The sequence below is a fragment of the Oncorhynchus gorbuscha genome, linkage group LG06 (assembly GCF_021184085.1).
Source record: "Oncorhynchus gorbuscha isolate QuinsamMale2020 ecotype Even-year linkage group LG06, OgorEven_v1.0, whole genome shotgun sequence".
Classification (NCBI taxonomy): domain Eukaryota; kingdom Metazoa; phylum Chordata; class Actinopteri; order Salmoniformes; family Salmonidae; genus Oncorhynchus; species Oncorhynchus gorbuscha.
Genome location: NC_060178.1, coordinates 8,345,582 through 8,364,739, shown reverse-complemented (window position 1 = coordinate 8,364,739; position 19,158 = coordinate 8,345,582). Strand labels below are relative to the sequence as shown.

The following is a 19,158-nucleotide window of genomic DNA, read 5'->3' as shown; positions in this document are numbered from 1 at the left end:
ACACAACTCTACTTCAACAATAACACAACTCTACTTCAACAATAACACAACTCTACTTCAACAATAACATAACTCTACTTCAACAATAACACAACTCTACTTCAACAATAACACAACTCTACTTCAACAATAACATAACTCTACGGGCCAGTTTCCCGGATACAGATGAATAATTCCTGGACTAAATGTTTTATAGAATCTGGGACTGGGCTTTTATCCGTGTCCAGGAAATCGTCCCGTCAATCTAAACCTTTGTATTCACTTCCTGTTTTGGATTGTCAGGTGGACATACATAGAGTTCTACAGCCGGTACAGTGTACTGATGAGTCAAGAGGAGCTGGGCCTCAACCACAAGAAACTGGCCTGTAAGACAGTGCTGCAGAGGCTAATTCAGGTGAGGGTGTTAGCCGGTGTGTAGTTGGTTCAAATCCCAGTCCGACAGGGGAACATCTGGTGGGGATTGAATGAACCGGCAATGGGAAGGTTTGTGGACTAAGTAAGGCACTTAAACTCCTCTAGGGGTGTTGCGCTGAATTTGAGGATGTTGGTGTTTATAACCAGGTTGATCTGTGATGTTTATAACCAGGTTGATCTGTGGTGTTTATAACCAGGTTGATCTGCGGTGTTTATAACTAGGTTGATCTGTGGTGTTTATAACCAGGTTGATCTTGAGGTGTTTATAACCAGGTTGATCTGTGGTGTTTATAACTAGGTTGATCTGTGGTGTTTATAACCAGGTTGATCTGTGGTGTTTATAACTAGGTTGATCTGTGGTGTTTATAACCAGGTTGATCTGTGGTGTTTATAACCAGGTTGATATGCGGTGTTTATATCCAGGTTGATCTGTGGTGTTTATAACCAGGTTGATCTGTGGTGTTTATAACCAGGTTGATATGTGGTGTTTATAACCAGGTTGATATGCGGTGTTTATATCCAGGTTGATCTGTGGTGTTTATATCCAGGTTGATCTGTGGTGTTTATAACCAGGTTGATCTGTGGTGTTTATATCCAGGTTGATATGCGGTGTTTATATCCAGGTTGATCTGTGGTGTTTATAACCAGGTTGATCTGTACTGATATGGGCTCTTGTCTGATGTCCCCCACTTACCCTCCAGGACTCAGATCAGAACAAGTTTGGCCGGACCAAGATTTTCTTCCGAGCGGGTCAGGTGGCCTACCTGGAGAAGCTTCGATTGGACCGTCTCCGAAAGGCATGTCTGACCATCCAGAAGCACGTGAGGGGGTGGAGCCACAGGAGGAAGTTCCTTCGCATGAGGGAGGCGGCTATCGTCCTCCAACAGTATGTCCGTGGACAGCGGCAGATATGGTGAGTGGGAATGTACATCTACTACAGCAGGTACTACTACAACAGACAGGTACTACTACAATAGGTACTACAACAGCAGACAGGTACTACTACAACAGCAGGTACTACTACAACAGGTACTACTACAACAGGTATTACTACAGCAGGTACTACTACAGCAGGCAGGTACTACTACAGCAGACAGGTACTACTACAACAGGCAGTTACCGTACTACTACAGCAGGTACTACTACAGCAGGTACTACTACAGCAGGTACTACTACAGCAGGCAGGTACGGTACTACTACAGCAGGTACTACTACAGCAGGTACTACTACAACAGGTATTACTACTACAGGTACTACTACAGCAGGTACTACTACAGCAGGCAGGTACGGTACTACTACAGCAGGTACTACTACAGCAGGTACTACTACAACAGGTATTACTACTACAGGTACTACTACAGCAGGCAGGCACGGTACTACTACAGCAGGTACTACTACAGCAGGTACTACTACAACAGGTATTACTACTACAGGTACTACTACAGCAGGTACTACTACAGCAGGTACTACTACAACAGGTACTACTACAGCAGACAGGTACTACAACAGACAGGTACTACTACCTACTACAATAGGTTCTACTACAACAGACAGGTACTACTACAACATGTACTACTAGAACAGACGGGTACGACTACAACAGGTACTACTACAGCAGGTACTACTACAACAGGTACTACTACAGCAGGTACTACTACAGCAGGTACTACTACAGCAGGTACTACTACAACAGGCAGGTACAGTACTACTACAGCAGGTACTACTACAGCAGACAGGTACTACTACAGCAGGTACTACTACAGCAGGTACTACTACAGCAGACAGGTACTACTACAACATGTACTACTACAGCAGGTACTACTACAGCAGACAGGTACTACTACAGCAGGTACTACTACAGCAGGTACTACTACAACAGGTATGACTACAGCAGGTATTACTACAGCAAGTACTACTACAGCAGACAGGTACTACTACAGCAGATAGGTACTACTACAGCAGACAGGTACTACTACAACAGACAGGTACTACTACAACAGGTACTACAACAGACAGGTACTACTACAACAGGTACTACAACAGACAGGTACTACTACAACAGGTACTACTACAGCAGACAGGTATTACTACAGCAGACAGGTACTACTACAACAGGTACTACTACAGCAGACAGGTATTACTACAGCAGACAGGTACTACTACGGCAGGTACGACTACAACAGGTATGACTACAGCAGGTATTACTACAGCAAGTACTACTACAGCAGACAGGTACTACTACAACAGGTACTACTACAGCAGACAGGTATTACTACAGCAGACAGGTACTACTACAACAGGTACTACTACAGCAGACAGGTATTACTACAGCAGACAGGTACTACTACGGCAGGTACGACTACAACAGGTATGACTACAGCAGGTATTACTACAGCAAGTACTACTACAGCAGACAGGTACTACTACAACAGGTACTACTACAGCAGACAGGTATTACTACAGCAGACAGGTACTACTACAACCGGTACTACTACAGCAGACAGGTATTACTACAGCAGACAGGTACTACTACAGCAGGTACTACTACAACAGGTATGACTACAGCAGGTATTACTACAGCAAGTACTACTACAGCAGACAGGTACTACTACAGCAGACAGGTACTACTACAACAGGTACTACTACAGCAGACAGGTATTACTACAGCAGACAGGTACTACTACAGCAGGTACTACTACAACATGTATTACTACAGCAGGTACTACTACAACAGGTAATACTACAGCAGGTACGACTACAGCAAGTACTACTACAGTAGACAGGTACTACTACAACAGGTACTACTACAGCAGACAGGTATTACTACAGCAGACAGGTACTACTACAGCAGGTACTACTACAACAGGTATTACTACAGCAGGTACTACTACAACAGGTAATACTACAGCAGGTACGACTACAGCAGGTACTACTACAACAGGTACTACTACAGCAGGTACTACTACAGCAGGTATTACTACAGCAGGTACTACTACAGCAGGTACTACTACAGCAGACAGGTACTACTACAGCAGGTATTACTACAGCAGGTACTACTACAGCAGGTGTTACTACAGCAGGTACTACTACAACAGGTATTACTACAGCAGGTACTACTACAACAGGTCCTACTACAGCAGGTATTACTACAGCAGGTACTACTACAACAGGTCCTACTACAGCAGGTACTACTACAACAGGTCCTACTACAACAGGTATTACTACAGCAGGTACTACTACAGCAGGTATTACTACAGCAGGTACTACTACAGCAGGTACTACTACATCACCTTAGTCATCACATGCTGTTATGCATAGACTGTAGTTGTTGTTGTGGTTGTGGTTCTTTTTTTACTTTGTCTTTCTCTCCTCTTCCTCCTCTCCATTTTCCTCCTCTACAGAAACAGGTTCGGCTTCATATCATGCCTATAGCACTTGGGTAATTTTGGGATCAGTATAGAAATGATCTCGATCGTCTCTCTGTGTCTCTCCAGTAAAACGGTGACAGCTGCAGCATTGAAACAGGGCTGGGCTTCTGTGGTCATTCAGAGGTACTGGAGAAGTTATCTGACCCGACAGATCTATAGAATGGTCCGTTCCTCCTCTATCATCATCCAAGCCTTCGCTAGAGGCTGGATCGCCAGGAAACGCTACAAAAAGGTATTGTGCCTTTCATCTCAATTGATTTTTATATTGCCGTTTCAATCTACAAACATTTGTTGAGTGTTGTATGTGAGCCATCTGTGTATTTGCGCATGTAACACCTCTCAGATGGTGGAGGTGCAGAAAGCACTGATCTTACAGAAGTATGCCCGGGCGTGGCTCGCCAGGAGACGCTTCCAGAGCCTGCGCCGCCTGGTACACAACGTACAGCTCTCCTACAGGTGCCAGAAGCTCGGGAAGAAACTGGAAGATCAGGTAAAAATGTCCCCTGACACTGGTACTGATTGAACCACACAGACCAGGGTTGTGTTCTGTAGGTACAAAAAGAAGAAAATACTTTGAAACGGTGTGAAACAAACACAGAGGTACTTATCTGTACTAGTCCAATCAGAAACACTCATTTTCGTTTTGTTTTAAACGTTTTCTCTTGCGTGCCCTTATGAACATGACCCAGTACTGACCTATGGTTGATTGATGCCCTGCTGTATATATGACCCTCATGACCCAGTACTGACCTATGACCTATGGTTGATTGATGCCCTGCTGTATGTCTCCCCAGGCCAAAGAGAACCGTGGGCTGTTGGAGAGGCTGACAGGTCTGACCGGTGCTCACGCCCAAGGTCTAGACAAGCTGCACTGTCTGGAGGCCCAGCTGGGGAAATCAGCCACTGAGAAGGCTTCGCTAGACGAGCGAGAGAAGAAGACCATGAAGACGATAGCTCAGCTTCAAGAGGAAAAAGTCAAATTAATCGTTGAAAGGCAGAACTTGGAAAAGAAGTGTGCAGATTCAACAACAGAGATGAAAGGTAAGAGGGAGGACATGATGGCTCAGATTGTTTAGAGAGGACATGATGGCTCAGATTGTTTAGGGAGGACATGATGGCTCAGATTGTTTAGGAGGACATGATGGCTCAGATTGTTTAGAGAGGACATGATGGCTCAGATTGTTTAGAGAGGACATGATGGCTCAGATTGTTTAGAGAGGACTATATAGCCCCATTTGAGTGTCTAGCAATTCCGTTGCTTGGCTATAGACACAAATCTGCCTGCCTTTGTAAAATATATATTCCCTATTCAGATTGAGTTCAGTTTTGAATTCTAATCATCAGAGTAAACCCAACCGAACTTCTCAATTTAATTTACCCTAACATTTAACGTACCATGCTATAACGCCCAGATAGCACGAAATTGTATCGTATCTCTCCGTTATTCCCTACATTTAAATTACAACCTGTTGACGATTTTTTCGTGGAGTGTTACACTCCCGGGCAAAATGTCCAATTTTGTTACAATTAAAACATCTTGTATTTTTCTTTTGACCCACCTTATTCATTTTTCTCGACTTTATTTCCTTCTCTAACTTCATTATACCTCTCGTAGTTTCCGCGGGATCCACATACTTGGGTGGTAATTTCACCGGTTGCTCCAGCACCAGTATTCTTATAATCACAAATTCGTCAACTGGATTATCTCTGCATTGTTGGTATAATCTAGGAAGATATAGTTTGTTATCCTCGCCCCCACCCAATTGGTTAACTTCTCTATCTGCGGGAGCAGTGGGTAGTGTCTCTCGAACCTTGTTAGATTTAATCTCTTTTTCGGCGCGTCCCATTCTCTTTTTTGCTTCCGAAAGCCAAACTCCGGCTGTGTATAACCCCTGTTTATTCTGCTTTTTCACATTATTACCACATTCCTTATGTATCTGTTTTATAAGGGATTCCAGCTTTTCTACATTTAGACGGCCATCAAAATCGTATTTCTTTTTCCATCTTAGACAGAAATCGATGTTTCTCTTGTCTTTCTGTGCCATGTATCGCTCGTCTCCCGTTAGTTCTGGGGCTTCTTTCGAGGCATTTCTCCCCATTCTTAATCCTTATCGTTACTAGTAGCAATGTTTTTAAACACTTATCTATGCCTTTCTATATACTTTTAAATTCTATGTGCTTGCAGTTCTATAAATTTGTAATTTACCGTTACTTAGTTACTTCTAGTTACTATCCTGTCTGCCTATGTGTGTGTTCCTTTAAAAATAATCAGTATGTATTTTCCATCCTGTGAACAGCGTCCATAGAAGACTTTTGATCGGACAATAACATTTCACCCAAAGGATATTATTTTTGGGACTTTCAATCGTTAATGTCTCGAATCTCACTAATCTAGACTAATCACTTATCATTTGATATTAATTTCTTTCAGCATTGTACAGGTTCATTTATTCTGTTCGCCTAGAATTACCCTGCCTTCTCACCAAGCCTAATTTATCCTCACCTGTTTTAACATATCTATCCGCTACTTTCCGCAGTCAGCTTCCCATATACAGATAGACTATTAGGTAAAGACTTTATTTAGGTATGTTTATTGAATTATTGGCCATCCTATTTGTACGGAACAAGCGTCCTAATTCTCCAATGCATACTATATCACTCCTTAATAATCCTTGGCTTGCAAAACCAGGCCGTATTAAGCTCTAGTTTATTTGGTGGTAGTGCACCTTACCTCAGGGTCAATTTCGGACCCTGCTTCCTTTTTATCGATATCCTGGTTAATACCCCCGGTAGAAACCCATTTTATTTGTTCGAAATATTCAAGCACCTATTATTGATCAAATTCAACTCCTTTATAACATTTTAATCAATAAATATCCTAAATAATCCCTCCCAAATTCGAGAATAAAGGCTACTTTACCTGCTGCCGACTGGGAAAAGCATTGTTCGTTGTATCTAGTCACCCTTCCTGTCCTCCGTGATAATACGCAGGCCTGTTTCAATTTTAACCTCAATTCAGAGGTCAGGTCTTTAGTAAAACGAGTCAAAAACTTGTCCGTGCACGATTTTTCAGCGTATTACCTTCAGATAACAGGTAGAGTTGTTTAGATCTGGCTCAAAGGAACAAATTGATAGAGGAATTCTAAATTCCTTTAATGTTTTTATTGCCAAAACCAATTAGCACTAATTTCTAATTCATTTAATGAGTTGTAAGTTCATTAATTATGCATGAAGTAGATCGAGACCAGTCTTAAAAGCCAGGTTAAAGAGCGTTTAATTCCAGAGAGTACTAACTCATACACAGATTTCCACAGGTTATAAACTCAAAATGACATCATCAGTTTCCCACGATAGCCCCGTTGTTTTTTTGTTTAGGTCCGGAGATGCTTTCTACTCCCCTCATAAACCAGACATTACAACCTGTCTAAAAGATACAGATTTCTCTCACCAATGGAATAAAACCCAAACATTCTTATCTTGTCTGAAAAGCTTTTTCTCCCCCTTGACCTTCCCAAGAGGCACAGACAATCAAATTAGTTCTGCTTACATTTTCAGTAACAGCTTAATCAATAACCTTTACTTTTCATATCATAACATAATAGTATTAGAATAAATGGTTTCTAATCATTAACGAATACATAATTGATCATCTAAACTATATTTTCCTCTATCAGATGGCTCAGATTGTTTAGAGAGGACATGATGGCTCAGATTGTTTAGAGAGGACATGATGGCTCAGATTGTTTAGAGAGGACATGATGGCTCAGTTTGTTTAGAGAGGACATGATGGCTCAGATTGTTTAGAGAGGACATGATGGCTCAGATTGTTTAGAGAGGACATGATGGCTCAGATTGTTTAGAGAGGACATGATGGCTCAGATTGTTTAGAGAGGAAATGATGGCTCAGATTGTTTAGAGAGGACATGATGGCTCAGATTGTTTAGAGAGGACATGATGGCTCATATTGTTTAGAGAGGACATGATGGCTCAGATTGTTTAGAGAGGACATGATGGCTCAGATTGTTTAGAGAGGACATGATGACTCAGATTGTTTAGAGAGGACATGATGACTCAGATTGTTTAGAGAGGACATGATGGCTCAGATTGTTTAGAGAGGACATGATGGCTCAGTTTGTTTAGAGAGGACATGATGGCTCAGTTTGTTTAGAGAGGACATGATGGCTCAGATTGTTTAGAGAGGACATGATGGCTCAGATTGTTTAGAGAGGACATGATGGCTCAGATTGTTTAGAGAGGACATGATGACTCAGATTGTTTAGAGAGGACATGATGGCTCAGATTGTTTAGAGAGGACATGATGGCTCAGATTGTTTAGAGAGAACATGATGGCTCAGATTGTTTAGAGAGGACATGATGGCTCAGTTTGTTTAGAGAGGAAATGATGGCTCAGATTGTTTAGAGAGGACATGATGGCTCAGATTGTTTAGAGAGGACATGATGGCTCAGATTGTTTAGAGAGGACATGATGGCTCAGATTGTTTAGAGAGGACATGATGACTCAGATTGTTTAGAGAGGACATGATGACTCAGATTGTTTAGAGAGGACATGATGGCTCAGATTGTTTAGAGAGGACATGATGGCTCAGTTTGTTTAGAGGACCTCAGTTTGTTTAGAGAGACATGATGGCTCTGATTGTTTAGAGAGGACATGATGGCTCAGATTGTTTAGAGAGGACATGATGGCTCAGATTGTTTAGAGAGGACATGATGACTCAGATTGTTTAGAGAGGACATGATGGCTCAGATTGTTTAGAGAGGACATGATGGCTCAGATTGTTTAGAGAGGACATGATGACTCAGATTGTTTAGAGAGGACATGATGGCTCAGATTGTTTAGAGAGGACATGATGGCTCAGTTTGTTTGAGGACATGATGGCTCAGATTGTTTAGAGAGGACATGATGACTCAGATTGTTTAGAGAGGACATGATGACTCAGATTGTTTAGAGAGGACATGATGTCTCAGATTGTTTAGAGAGGACATGATGGCTCAGATTGTTTAGAGAGGACATGATGGCTCAGATTGTTTAGAGAGGACATGATGGCTCAGATTGTTTAGAGAGGACATGATGGCTCAGATTGTTTAGAGAGGACATGATGGCTCAGATTGTTTAGAGAGGACATGATGGCTCAGATTGTTTAGAGAGGACATGATGACTCAGATTGTTTAGAGAGGACATGATGACTCAGATTGTTTAGAGAGGACATGATGGCTCAGATTGTTTAGAGAGGACATGATGACTCAGATTGTTTAGAGAGGACATGATGACTCAGATTGTTTAGAGAGGACATGCACTCAGATTGTTTAGAGAGGACATGATGGCTCAGATTGTTTAGAGAGGACATGATGACTCAGATTGTTTAGAGAGGACATGATGACTCAGATTGTTTAGAGAGGACATGATGACTCAGATTGTTTAGAGAGGACATGATGTCTCAGATTGTTTAGAGAGGACATGATGGCTCAGATTGTTTAGAGAGGACATGATGTCTCAGATTGTTTAGAGAGGACATGATGGCTCAGATTGTTTAGAGAGGACATGATGGCTCAGATTGTTCTATCCTCTTTTTAAACCTCATAAAAGTGTGGTCTGGGGTTTAGATGAGGATTGCACTGACATACAGTATATGGTCAATCATTTACGCTGTGATTCACTTCTTTCACTTCCAGACAGATTTCATCAAATCAAGACAACTCTGAAAGAAGATTTGGAACGACAAGAAAGATTGAGGAAGTAAGAGTTGCTTCATGTACCTATACCTTTTTTCAGACTTCTGGGCCGAGCCTAGCTAAACCAAGCCAAGCTGTACAGGGCTGACCTGGTTACACATCCACCATAGTAGCAGGACCAGTTCTGGTCAGAACAATTTGAAGGGGGAATATCTGAGCCAGTCCAGTCAGTAGCAGTACAGTGTGGTTCAGGTCCAGTACAGTATGGTTCAGGTCCAGTCCAGTGTGGTTCAGGTCCAGTACAGTGTGGTTCAGGTCCAGTACAGTATGGTCCAGGTCAGCACCAGTCCAGTATGGTTCAGGTCAGCACCAGTCCAGTGTGGTTCAGGTCAGCACCAGTCCAGTATGGTTCAGGTCCAGTACAGTATGGTTCAGGTCCAGTACAGTATGGTTCAGGTCCAGTCCAGTATGGTTCAGGTCCAGTACAGTATGGTTCAGGTCAGCACCAGTCCAGTGTGGTTCAGGTCAGCACCAGTCCAGTATGGTTCAGGTCCAGTACAGTATGGTTCAGGTCAGCACCAGTACAGTATGGTTCAGGTCCAGTACAGTATGGTTCAGGTCAGCACCAGTACAGTATGGTTCGGGTCCAGTCCAGTGTGGTTCAGGTCCAGTACAGTATGGTTCAGGTCCAGTACAGTATGGTTCAGGTCAGCACCAGTCCAGTGTGGTTCAGTCCAGTGTGGTTCAGGTCCAGTCCAGTATGGTTCAGGTCCAGTACAGTATGGTTCAGGTCCAGTACAGTATGGTTCAGGTCAGCACCAGTCCAGTGTGGTTCAGTCCAGTGTGGTTCAGGTCCAGTACAGTATGGTTCAGGTCCAGTCCAGTATGGTTCAGGTCAGCACCAGTCCAGTGTGGTTCAGTCCAGTGTGGTTCAGGTCCAGTACAGTATGGTTCAGGTCAGCACCAGTCCAGTGTGGTTCAGTCCAGTGTGGTTCAGGTCCAGTACAGTATGGTTCAGGTCAGCACCAGTCCAGTGTGGTTCAGTCCAGTGTGGTTCAGGTCCAGTACAGTATGGTCCAGGTCAGCACCAGTCCAGTGTGGTTCAGTCCAGTGTGGTTCAGGTCCAGTACAGTATGGTCCAGGTCAGCACCAGTCCAGTGTGGTTCAGTCCAGTGTGGTTCAGGTCCAGTACAGTATGGTCCAGGTCAGCACCAGTCCAGTGTGGTTCAGTCCAGTGTGGTTCAGGTCAGCACCAGTCCAGTGTGGTTCAGGTCAGCACCAGTCCAGTGTGGTTCAGGTCAGCACCAGTCCAGTATGGTTCAGGTCCAGTCCAGTGTGGTTCAGGTCCAGTCCAGTGTGGTTCAGGTCCAGTCCAGTATGGTTCAGGTCAGCACCAGTCCAGTGTGGTTCAGGTCCAGTACAGTATGGTTCAGGTCAGCACCCGTCCAGTATGGTTGAGGTCCAGTCCAGTGTGGTTCAGGTCCAGTATGGTTCAGGTCAGCACCAGTCCAGTATGGTTGAGGTCAGCACCAGTCCAGTATGGTTGAGGTTGGCACAATAGTGTGAAATGAGCACAAGATTGATCTTGTTTTGTTTCTCAGGATTGCAGAGAACAACCTTGACCTGCAGAAGGAGGACCATGAGACGGAGGTGGAGGTTCTGAGGAAGGAGAACAGGTGGCTGAAGGAGGAGATAGTTGGCCTACAGAGACAGACAGAGGAGGAGGCGCAGTTCAACACTGATCTACAGGACCAGGTCATACAGCTCACCAGGCACGTCAAGGTGAGGGTTCATAGGTCATACAGCTCACCAGGCACGTCAAGGTGAGGGTTCATAGGTCATACAGCTTACCAATCATGTCAAGGTGAGACTTCATAGGTGTCACGAACCGGCTCAAAGCCCGTAACAAAAGGGAGACAACGTGGAGATATAAGGAGTAACAAAACATATATTTATTAAATAAAGTAAACTAAGTACAATATACAATGGTGTGTGTAATCAGCAATCAGTAGTGAGTGTTTTGGCATGCATGAATGTGATAATACAGGGTGTTGAAAGGTGCCAAAGCAAACAACCAGAAGGCCACCAAGATACACAACACAATCTAGAAAGGTGTCTGCATGGAGAGAGTCTCCTCCCTGAATGGGGAAGTGGTGTGTTTATTCTATGACACACCTGGCCCAGGTGTTTCCCATGTAGCTGAAGACCCTCCCAACTCCGCCCACCGGCATCCCAATAAGGAAACAAGAACAAAGAGAATACGGCAGGCAGAGTGGGAGGGTCGTCACAATAGGTCATACAGTTTACCAAGCACGTCAAGGTGAGGGTTCAAAAGTCATACAGCTTACCAAGCACGTCAAGGTGAGGGTTCAAAGGTCATACAGTTTACCAAGCATGTCAAGGTAAGGGTTCAAAGGTCATACAACTTACCATGCATGTCAATATGCTGATCGAATTTAGGTAGCCTTGTTCTCAGATTAGCTTTGTTAAATTCCTCACTCGCTCTGAGACCTTGAAGTAGTTGTTCCTCTTGCTCTGCAAGGGCCGTGGCTTTTGTTGAGCGATGGGTAGCAATGCTTTGTGGGAGGCATTTGTTGATATGTGCAGAGGGTCCCTGGTTCGAGCCCAGGTAGGGGCGAGGAGAGGGACAGAAGCAAAGCTGTTACATTGATGCTGTTGACTAGCCATGTTTCCGTGATACAGAGTATGTTACAATCCTGGATATCTCTTTGGAAAGCAACTCTTGCCCTAATTTAGTTGACTTTGTTAACTAGGGACTGAACATTAGCGAGTAATATGCTCGGAAGTGGTGGGTGGTGTGTGCGCCTCCGAAACCTCACTAGAAAACCGCTCCGGCAGCATCTCATCCTACGGCGTTGTTTTGGGTCGGCCTCTGGAATCAGTTCAAATGCACTGGGAGGTGCAGACAAAGGATCTGCTTTGGGAAAGTTGTATTACTGGTCGTAGTGCTGGTTGTGCTGGTAAGTTGACATCTCTCTGATATCCAATAGTTCTTTGCGGCTGTATGTAATAACACTTAAGGTTTTCTGGGCTAACAATGTAAGAAATAATACTTTAAAAAACAAAATACTGCACAGTTTCCTCAGGAAGCGAAGCTGCCATCTCGATCGGCGCCATCTTGTGTGCCATCTTGTGTTCTGGACTGGAGAGCATTACAGTAGTCTTGCCTAGTTGATAGTAGAGACTGAGCAGCTGGAGAGGAGGGCATTACAGTAGTCTTGCCTAGATGATAGTAGAGACTGAGCAGTTGGAGAGGAGGGGATTACAGTAGTCTAGCCTAGTTGATAGTAGAGACTGAGCAGTTGGAGAGGAGGGGATTACAGTAGTCTAGCCTAGATGATAGTAGAGACCGAGCAGCTGGACAGCAGGGCATTACAGTAGTCTAGCCTAGATGAGACAAATGCATGGACCAGTTTTTCGGCATCTGGCTGAGAGATGAAGTGTGTAATTCTGAGATGGAAGAATGCTGTTTTGAATATGTTTTTTTAATGTGGTTCTCAACAGTTAGGCCGGGGTCAAAGGTAACACCAAGGGTTTTTAACAACCATGTTTTGGTTTAATGAATCAACCATCAATGTTGAGAGTGAGGGCTGAGTGTAAAAGCATCGTCAAGGTGAGGGTTCAAAGGTCATACAGCTCACCAAGCAGGTCAAGGTGAGGCCGCAGGGTGAAAGGTTAATGGACTGATATACACTGAAGGCATACACCTTCTTACAAATTATAGTTCTTAAGAAAAGGATCTAATATTGGTGAGCAGAGGCTCAGAATCCATTCTTATTTTGAAGATGGCCTTTTTTTTAGGTAGCAACTGTGTTTCTCTTTCCAGGTGATACCCGAGTTACGTAAAGATCTTCACAACCTGCAGACCCAGAGAGATGATCTGGGCAGGAAGATGAAGAATCAGTCAGAACAGGCCAGAGGTAGCTTTCTATATTCTATTATTAAACTGGGTGATTCCAGCCCCGAATGCTGAATGGCTGACAGCCATGGTATATCAGACTGTATACCACGGGTATGACTAAACATTTATTTTTACTGCTCTAATTACGTTGGTAACCAGTTTATAATAGCAATAAGGCACCTCGAGAGTTTGTGATATATGGCTAATATAGGGCTGTATCCAGGCACTCCACATTGCGTCATGCTTAAGAATAGCCCTTAGCCGTGGTATATTGGCCATATAACACACCTCCTCAGACCTTATTGCTTAAAGAAAATACTCTCTGTAATGTATTGTGTTATGGGTATTTTTCTATTCATGCCAACAGTGTCTTTATGTGGACTGATGAATGCTTTACAAATCCAGATGATTTTGCTGTCACTTCTCATACATGATTGTTTGTGGCTCTCTCCGTACAGCCAAGATGAGTGTGATCACAAGACAACTACTTTGTGGCATGGTTGAAGAGGAGGTCATTTCCAGGTAGTCTAATGGCATTATGCATTTCCTTCAAATTTGTGAGAAGAAAAGTTCACTTTAGCCTTAAGCATTACACATGTTTCCGTTGAAAGGTTGACCTCCGACAGTCCAGACCAGATCTATGAAGTTGGGAATTTGTCGACTGCATTTGATGGACTGCAGAAAGCTTGCAGGTTTGAGACAACACCTGTACATTTACTGACTAAAGTATGCTACTTGTTTAGCTAACTAAGGCAGTGTTTCCCAACTCCGGTCCTCCAGTCCCCCCAACAGCCCAACCCCAGTCCTCCAGTCCCCCTAACAGCCCAACCCCAGTCCTCCAGTCCCCCCAACAGCCCAACCCCAGTCCTCCAGTCCTTCAGTAACCCCAACAGCCAACTCCCGTTCTCCAGTACCCCCAACAGCCCAACTCCAGTCCTCCAGTCCCACCAACAGCCCAACCCAGGTCCTACAGTACCCCCAACAGCCCAACCCCAGTCCCCCAACAGCCCAACCCCAGTCCTTCAGTAACCCCAACTGGGTACCCCCAACAGCCCAACTCCAGTCCTCCATACCCCCAACAGCCCAACCCCAGTCCCCCAAAAACCCAACCTGGGTCCTCCAGTATCCCCAACAGCCCAACTCCGGTCCTCCAGTACCTCCAACAGCACACATTTTTGGTGTAGCCCCCAGACAAGTAGAATCAGGTGTGCTTAGCTGGGTTTACAACAAAAAATATGTTATTTTGGAGGTACTGGAGGACTTGTAGTTAGGAAACACTGAACTAAAAGATGCTGACCAATAATGGTCCTGTGTGATTCAGTCGGTAAGAGTGTGATGCTAGCAGTGTAACGTTTGTGGGTTAAATTCTCCCAAATGTACTCACTGTACTAGAAGTATCTTTGGATAAAAATGTCTGCTAAGTGTCACACATATTCTTATTATCACTGTAAGTGTAGCGGATGTGAAACGGCTAGCTAGTTAGCGGTGCGCGCTAAATAGCGTTTCAATCGGTGACGTCACTTGCTCTGAGACCTTGAAGTAGTAGTTCCCCTTGCTCTGCAAGGGCCTTTGTGGAGCGATGGGTAACGATGCTTCGGAGGGTGACTGTTGTTGATGTGTGCAGAGGGTCCCTGGTTCGTGCCCGGGTATGGGCGAGGGGACGGTCTAAAGTTATACTGTTACATAAGGATCCAGCTGACTGTTTTGTGTCCGTGTGAATAACAGACCTCATTCACACTTCGGCCATGATTGTTCAAAATCCAGGCTAGTGAATACGGTTGATCGTTTCCTCTGCCGGCAGAGTGCTGGAGAGACACCAGCAGGAACAGAAGGAGGGCAATGAAAGCCAGATGGAGGCGTAGACGTTCTGATGTGGAACACCTGCAGAACCAAAATAATCAGCAGCAGAAACTGTACAGTAGAAAAAGTCTGTCAACGACAGGAGTTGCCAGGCTCAACACTGAAAACATGGTCATACCAGCTGAAGAAGCAGCTGTCAGAGCTACAATACATAAACAGGAGCTGGAAGTTCAACTGGAGGTGCAGGCCAGAAAGATGACTGGTAGATACAGTAGATACAGAACAGTAGATACAGTACAGTAGATACAGTAGATACAGTACAGTAGATACAGTACAGTAGATACAGTACAGTAGATACAGTACAGTAGATACAGTACAGTAGATACAGTACAGTAGTTATTATTAGATACAGTACAGTAGATACAGTACAGTAGGTACAGTAGATACAGTACAGTAGGTACAGTAGATACAGTACAGTAGGTGCAGTACGGTAGATACAGTACGGTAGATACAGTACAGTAGATACAGTACAGTAGGTACAGTACAGTAGATACAGTAGATACAGTACAGTATGTACAGTACAGTAGATACAATAGGTAGAGTAGATACAGTACGGTAGATACAGTACAGTAGATACAGTACAGTAGATACAGTACAGTAGGTACAGTAGATACAGTACAGTAGATACAGTAGATACAGTACAGTAGATACAGTACAGTAGATACAGTATGGTAGATACAGTACAGTAGATACATTACAGTAGATACAGTACAGTAGATACAGTAGATACAGTACTGTAGATACAGTACAGTAGATACAATAGATACAGTACGGTAGATACAGTACAGTAGGTACAGTAGATAGATACAGTATGGTAGATACAGTAGATACAGTACAGTAGATACAGTACAGTAGGTACAGTAGATACAGTACAGTAGATACAGTACAGTAGATACAGTAGATACAGTACAGTAGATACAGTACAGTAAATACAGTACAGTAGATACAGTCGATACAGTACAGTAGATACAGTAGATACAGTACAGTAGATACAGTACAGTAGATACAGTACAGTAGATACAGTACGGTAGATACAGTACAGTAGATACAGTACAGTAGGTACAGTACAGTAGATACAGTACAGTAGGTAGAGGAGATACAGTATGGTAGATACAGTACAGTAGGTACAGTACGGTAGATACAGTACAGTAGATACAGTACAGTAGATACAGTACAGTAGATACAGTAGATACAGTACAGTAGATACAGTACAGTAAATACAGTACAGTAGATACAGTCGATACAGTACAGTAGATACAGTAGATACAGTACAGTAGATACAGTACAGTAGATGATACAGTAGATACAGTACAGTAGATACAGTAGAGTGAATACAGAGCTTTACAGTAGGTACAGTACAGTAGATACAGTACAGTAGGTAGAGGAGATACAGTATGGTAGATACAGTACAGTAGGTACAGTACGGTAGATACAGTACAGTAGATACAGTACAGTAGATACAGTACAGGAGATACAGTAGATACAGTACAGTAGATACAGTACAGTAGATACAGTCGATACAGTACAGTAGATACAGTAGATACAGTACAGTAGATACAGTACAGTAGATACAGTACGGTAGATACAGTACAGTAGATACAGTACAGTAGGTACAGTACAGTAGATACAGTACAGTAGATACAGTACAGTAGGTAGAGGAGATACAGTATGGTAGATACAGTACAGTAGGTACAGTACGGTAGATACAGTACAGTAGATACAGTACAGTAGATACAGTACAGTAGATACAGTACAGTAGGTACAGTAGATACGGTACAGTAGATAGATACAGTACGGTAGATACAGTACAGTAGATACAGTACAGTAGGTACAGTAGATACGGTACAGTAGATAGATACAGTACAGTAGATACAGTACGGTAGATACAGTACGGTAGATACAGTAGATACAGTACAGTAGGTACAGTAGATACGGTACAGTAGATAGATACAGTACAGTAGATACAGTACGGTAGATACAGTACAGTAGATACAGTACAGTAGGTACAGTAGATACAGTACAGTAGGTACAGTAGATACAGTATGGTAGATACAGTACAGTAGATACATTACAGTAGATACAGTACAGTAGATACAGTAGATACAGTACAGTAGATACAGTACGGTAGATACAGTAGATACGGTACGGTAGATACAGTAGATACAGTACAGTAGATACAGTAGATACAGTACAGTAGATACAGTACAGTAGATACAATAGATACAGTACGGTAGATACAGTACAGTAGATACAGTATGGTAGATACAGTACAGTAGATACAGTACAGTAGGTACAGTAGATACAGTACAGTAGGTACAGTAGATACAGTACAGTAGGTACAGTACAGTAGATACAGTATGGTAGATACAGTACAGTAGGTACAGTAGATAGATACAGTATGGTAGATACAGTAGATACAGTACAGTAGATACAGTACAGTAGCTACAGTACAGTAGCTACAGTACAGTAGGTACAGTAGATACATTACAGTAGATACAGTACAGTAGATACAATAGATACAGTACGGTAGATACAGTACAGTAGGTACAGTAGATAGATACAGTATGGTAGATACAGTAGATACAGTACAGTAGGTACAGTAGATAGATACAGTATGGTAGATACAGTAGATACAGTACAGTAGATACAGTACAGTAGCTACAGTACAGTAGCTACAGTACAGTAGCTACAGTACAGTAGGTACAGTAGATACAGTACAGTAGATACAGTAGATACAGTACAGTAGATACAGTACAGTAGATACAGTAGATACAGTACAGTAGATACAGTACAGTAGATACAGTAGATACAGTACAGTAGGTACAGTACGGTAGATACAGTACAGTAGATACAGTAGATACAGTACAGTAGGTACAGTACGGTAGATACAGTAGATACAGTACAGTAGATACAGTACAGTAGATACAGTACGGTAGGTACAGTACGGTAGATACAATACGGTAGATACAGTAGATACAGTACAGTAGGTACAGTACAGTAGATACAGTACAGTAGGTACAGTAGATACAGTATAGTAGGTACAGTAGATACAGTACATTAGATACAGTACAGTAGATACAGTACAGTAGGTACAGTACGGTAGATACAGTAGGTACAGTACGGTAGATACAGTACAGTAGATACAGTACAGTAGGTACAGTACAGTAGATACAGTACGGTAGATACAGTACGTACAGTGCGGTAGATACAGTACAGTAGGTACAGTACGGTAGATACAGTACGGTAGATACAGTACAGTAGGTACAGTACGGTAGATACAGTACAGTAGGTACAGTAGATACAGTACAGTATGTACAGTACAGTAGATACAGTACAGTAGATACAGTACAGTAGGTACAGTAGATACAGTACAGTAGGTACAGTAGATACAGTACAGTAGGTACAGTAGATACAGTACAGTAGATACAGTACAGTAGGTACAGTAGATACAGTACAGTAGGTACAGTACAGTAGGTACAGTAGATACGGTACAGTAGATAGATACAGTACGGTAGATACAGTACAGTAGATACAGTACAGTAGGTACAGTAGATACAGTACAGTAGATACAATAGATACAGTATGGTAGATACAGTACAGTAGGTACAGTACAGTAGGTACAGTAGATACAGTACAGTAGATACAATAGATACAGTATGGTAGATACAGTACAGTAGGTACAGTACGGTAGATACAGTATGGTAGATACAGTACAGTAGATACAGTACAGTAGCTACAGTACAGTAGGTACAGTAGATACAGTACAGTAGATACAGTAGATACAGTACAGTAGATACAGTAGATACAGTACAGTAGGTACAGTACAGTATGTACACTACAGTA

General features: G+C 43.0%; 1 protein-coding gene across 2 annotated transcripts in view; it reads left to right on the top strand.

The window, feature by feature from the left end:
• The window catches only part of LOC124037487 (unconventional myosin-Vc-like), a 51,798-nt gene extending 36,420 nt beyond the window's left edge, over positions 1-15,378 (top strand). For both annotated transcript variants that reach the window (XM_046352235.1, XM_046352236.1), the window contains 11 exons: positions 283-394; positions 1,116-1,327; positions 3,909-4,074; positions 4,186-4,332; positions 4,637-4,883; positions 9,534-9,597; positions 11,135-11,315; positions 13,381-13,474; positions 13,914-13,977; positions 14,067-14,147; positions 15,257-15,378. In XM_046352235.1, the coding sequence (XP_046208191.1) occupies positions 283-394; positions 1,116-1,327; positions 3,909-4,074; positions 4,186-4,332; positions 4,637-4,883; positions 9,534-9,597; positions 11,135-11,315; positions 13,381-13,474; positions 13,914-13,977; positions 14,067-14,147; positions 15,257-15,317 (1,429 nt within the window). In that variant the 3' untranslated portion in view covers positions 15,318-15,378. The remainder of the gene's footprint in view (positions 1-282; positions 395-1,115; positions 1,328-3,908; positions 4,075-4,185; positions 4,333-4,636; positions 4,884-9,533; positions 9,598-11,134; positions 11,316-13,380; positions 13,475-13,913; positions 13,978-14,066; positions 14,148-15,256) is intronic.
• The last annotated feature ends 3,780 nt before the right edge of the window (positions 15,379-19,158 follow it).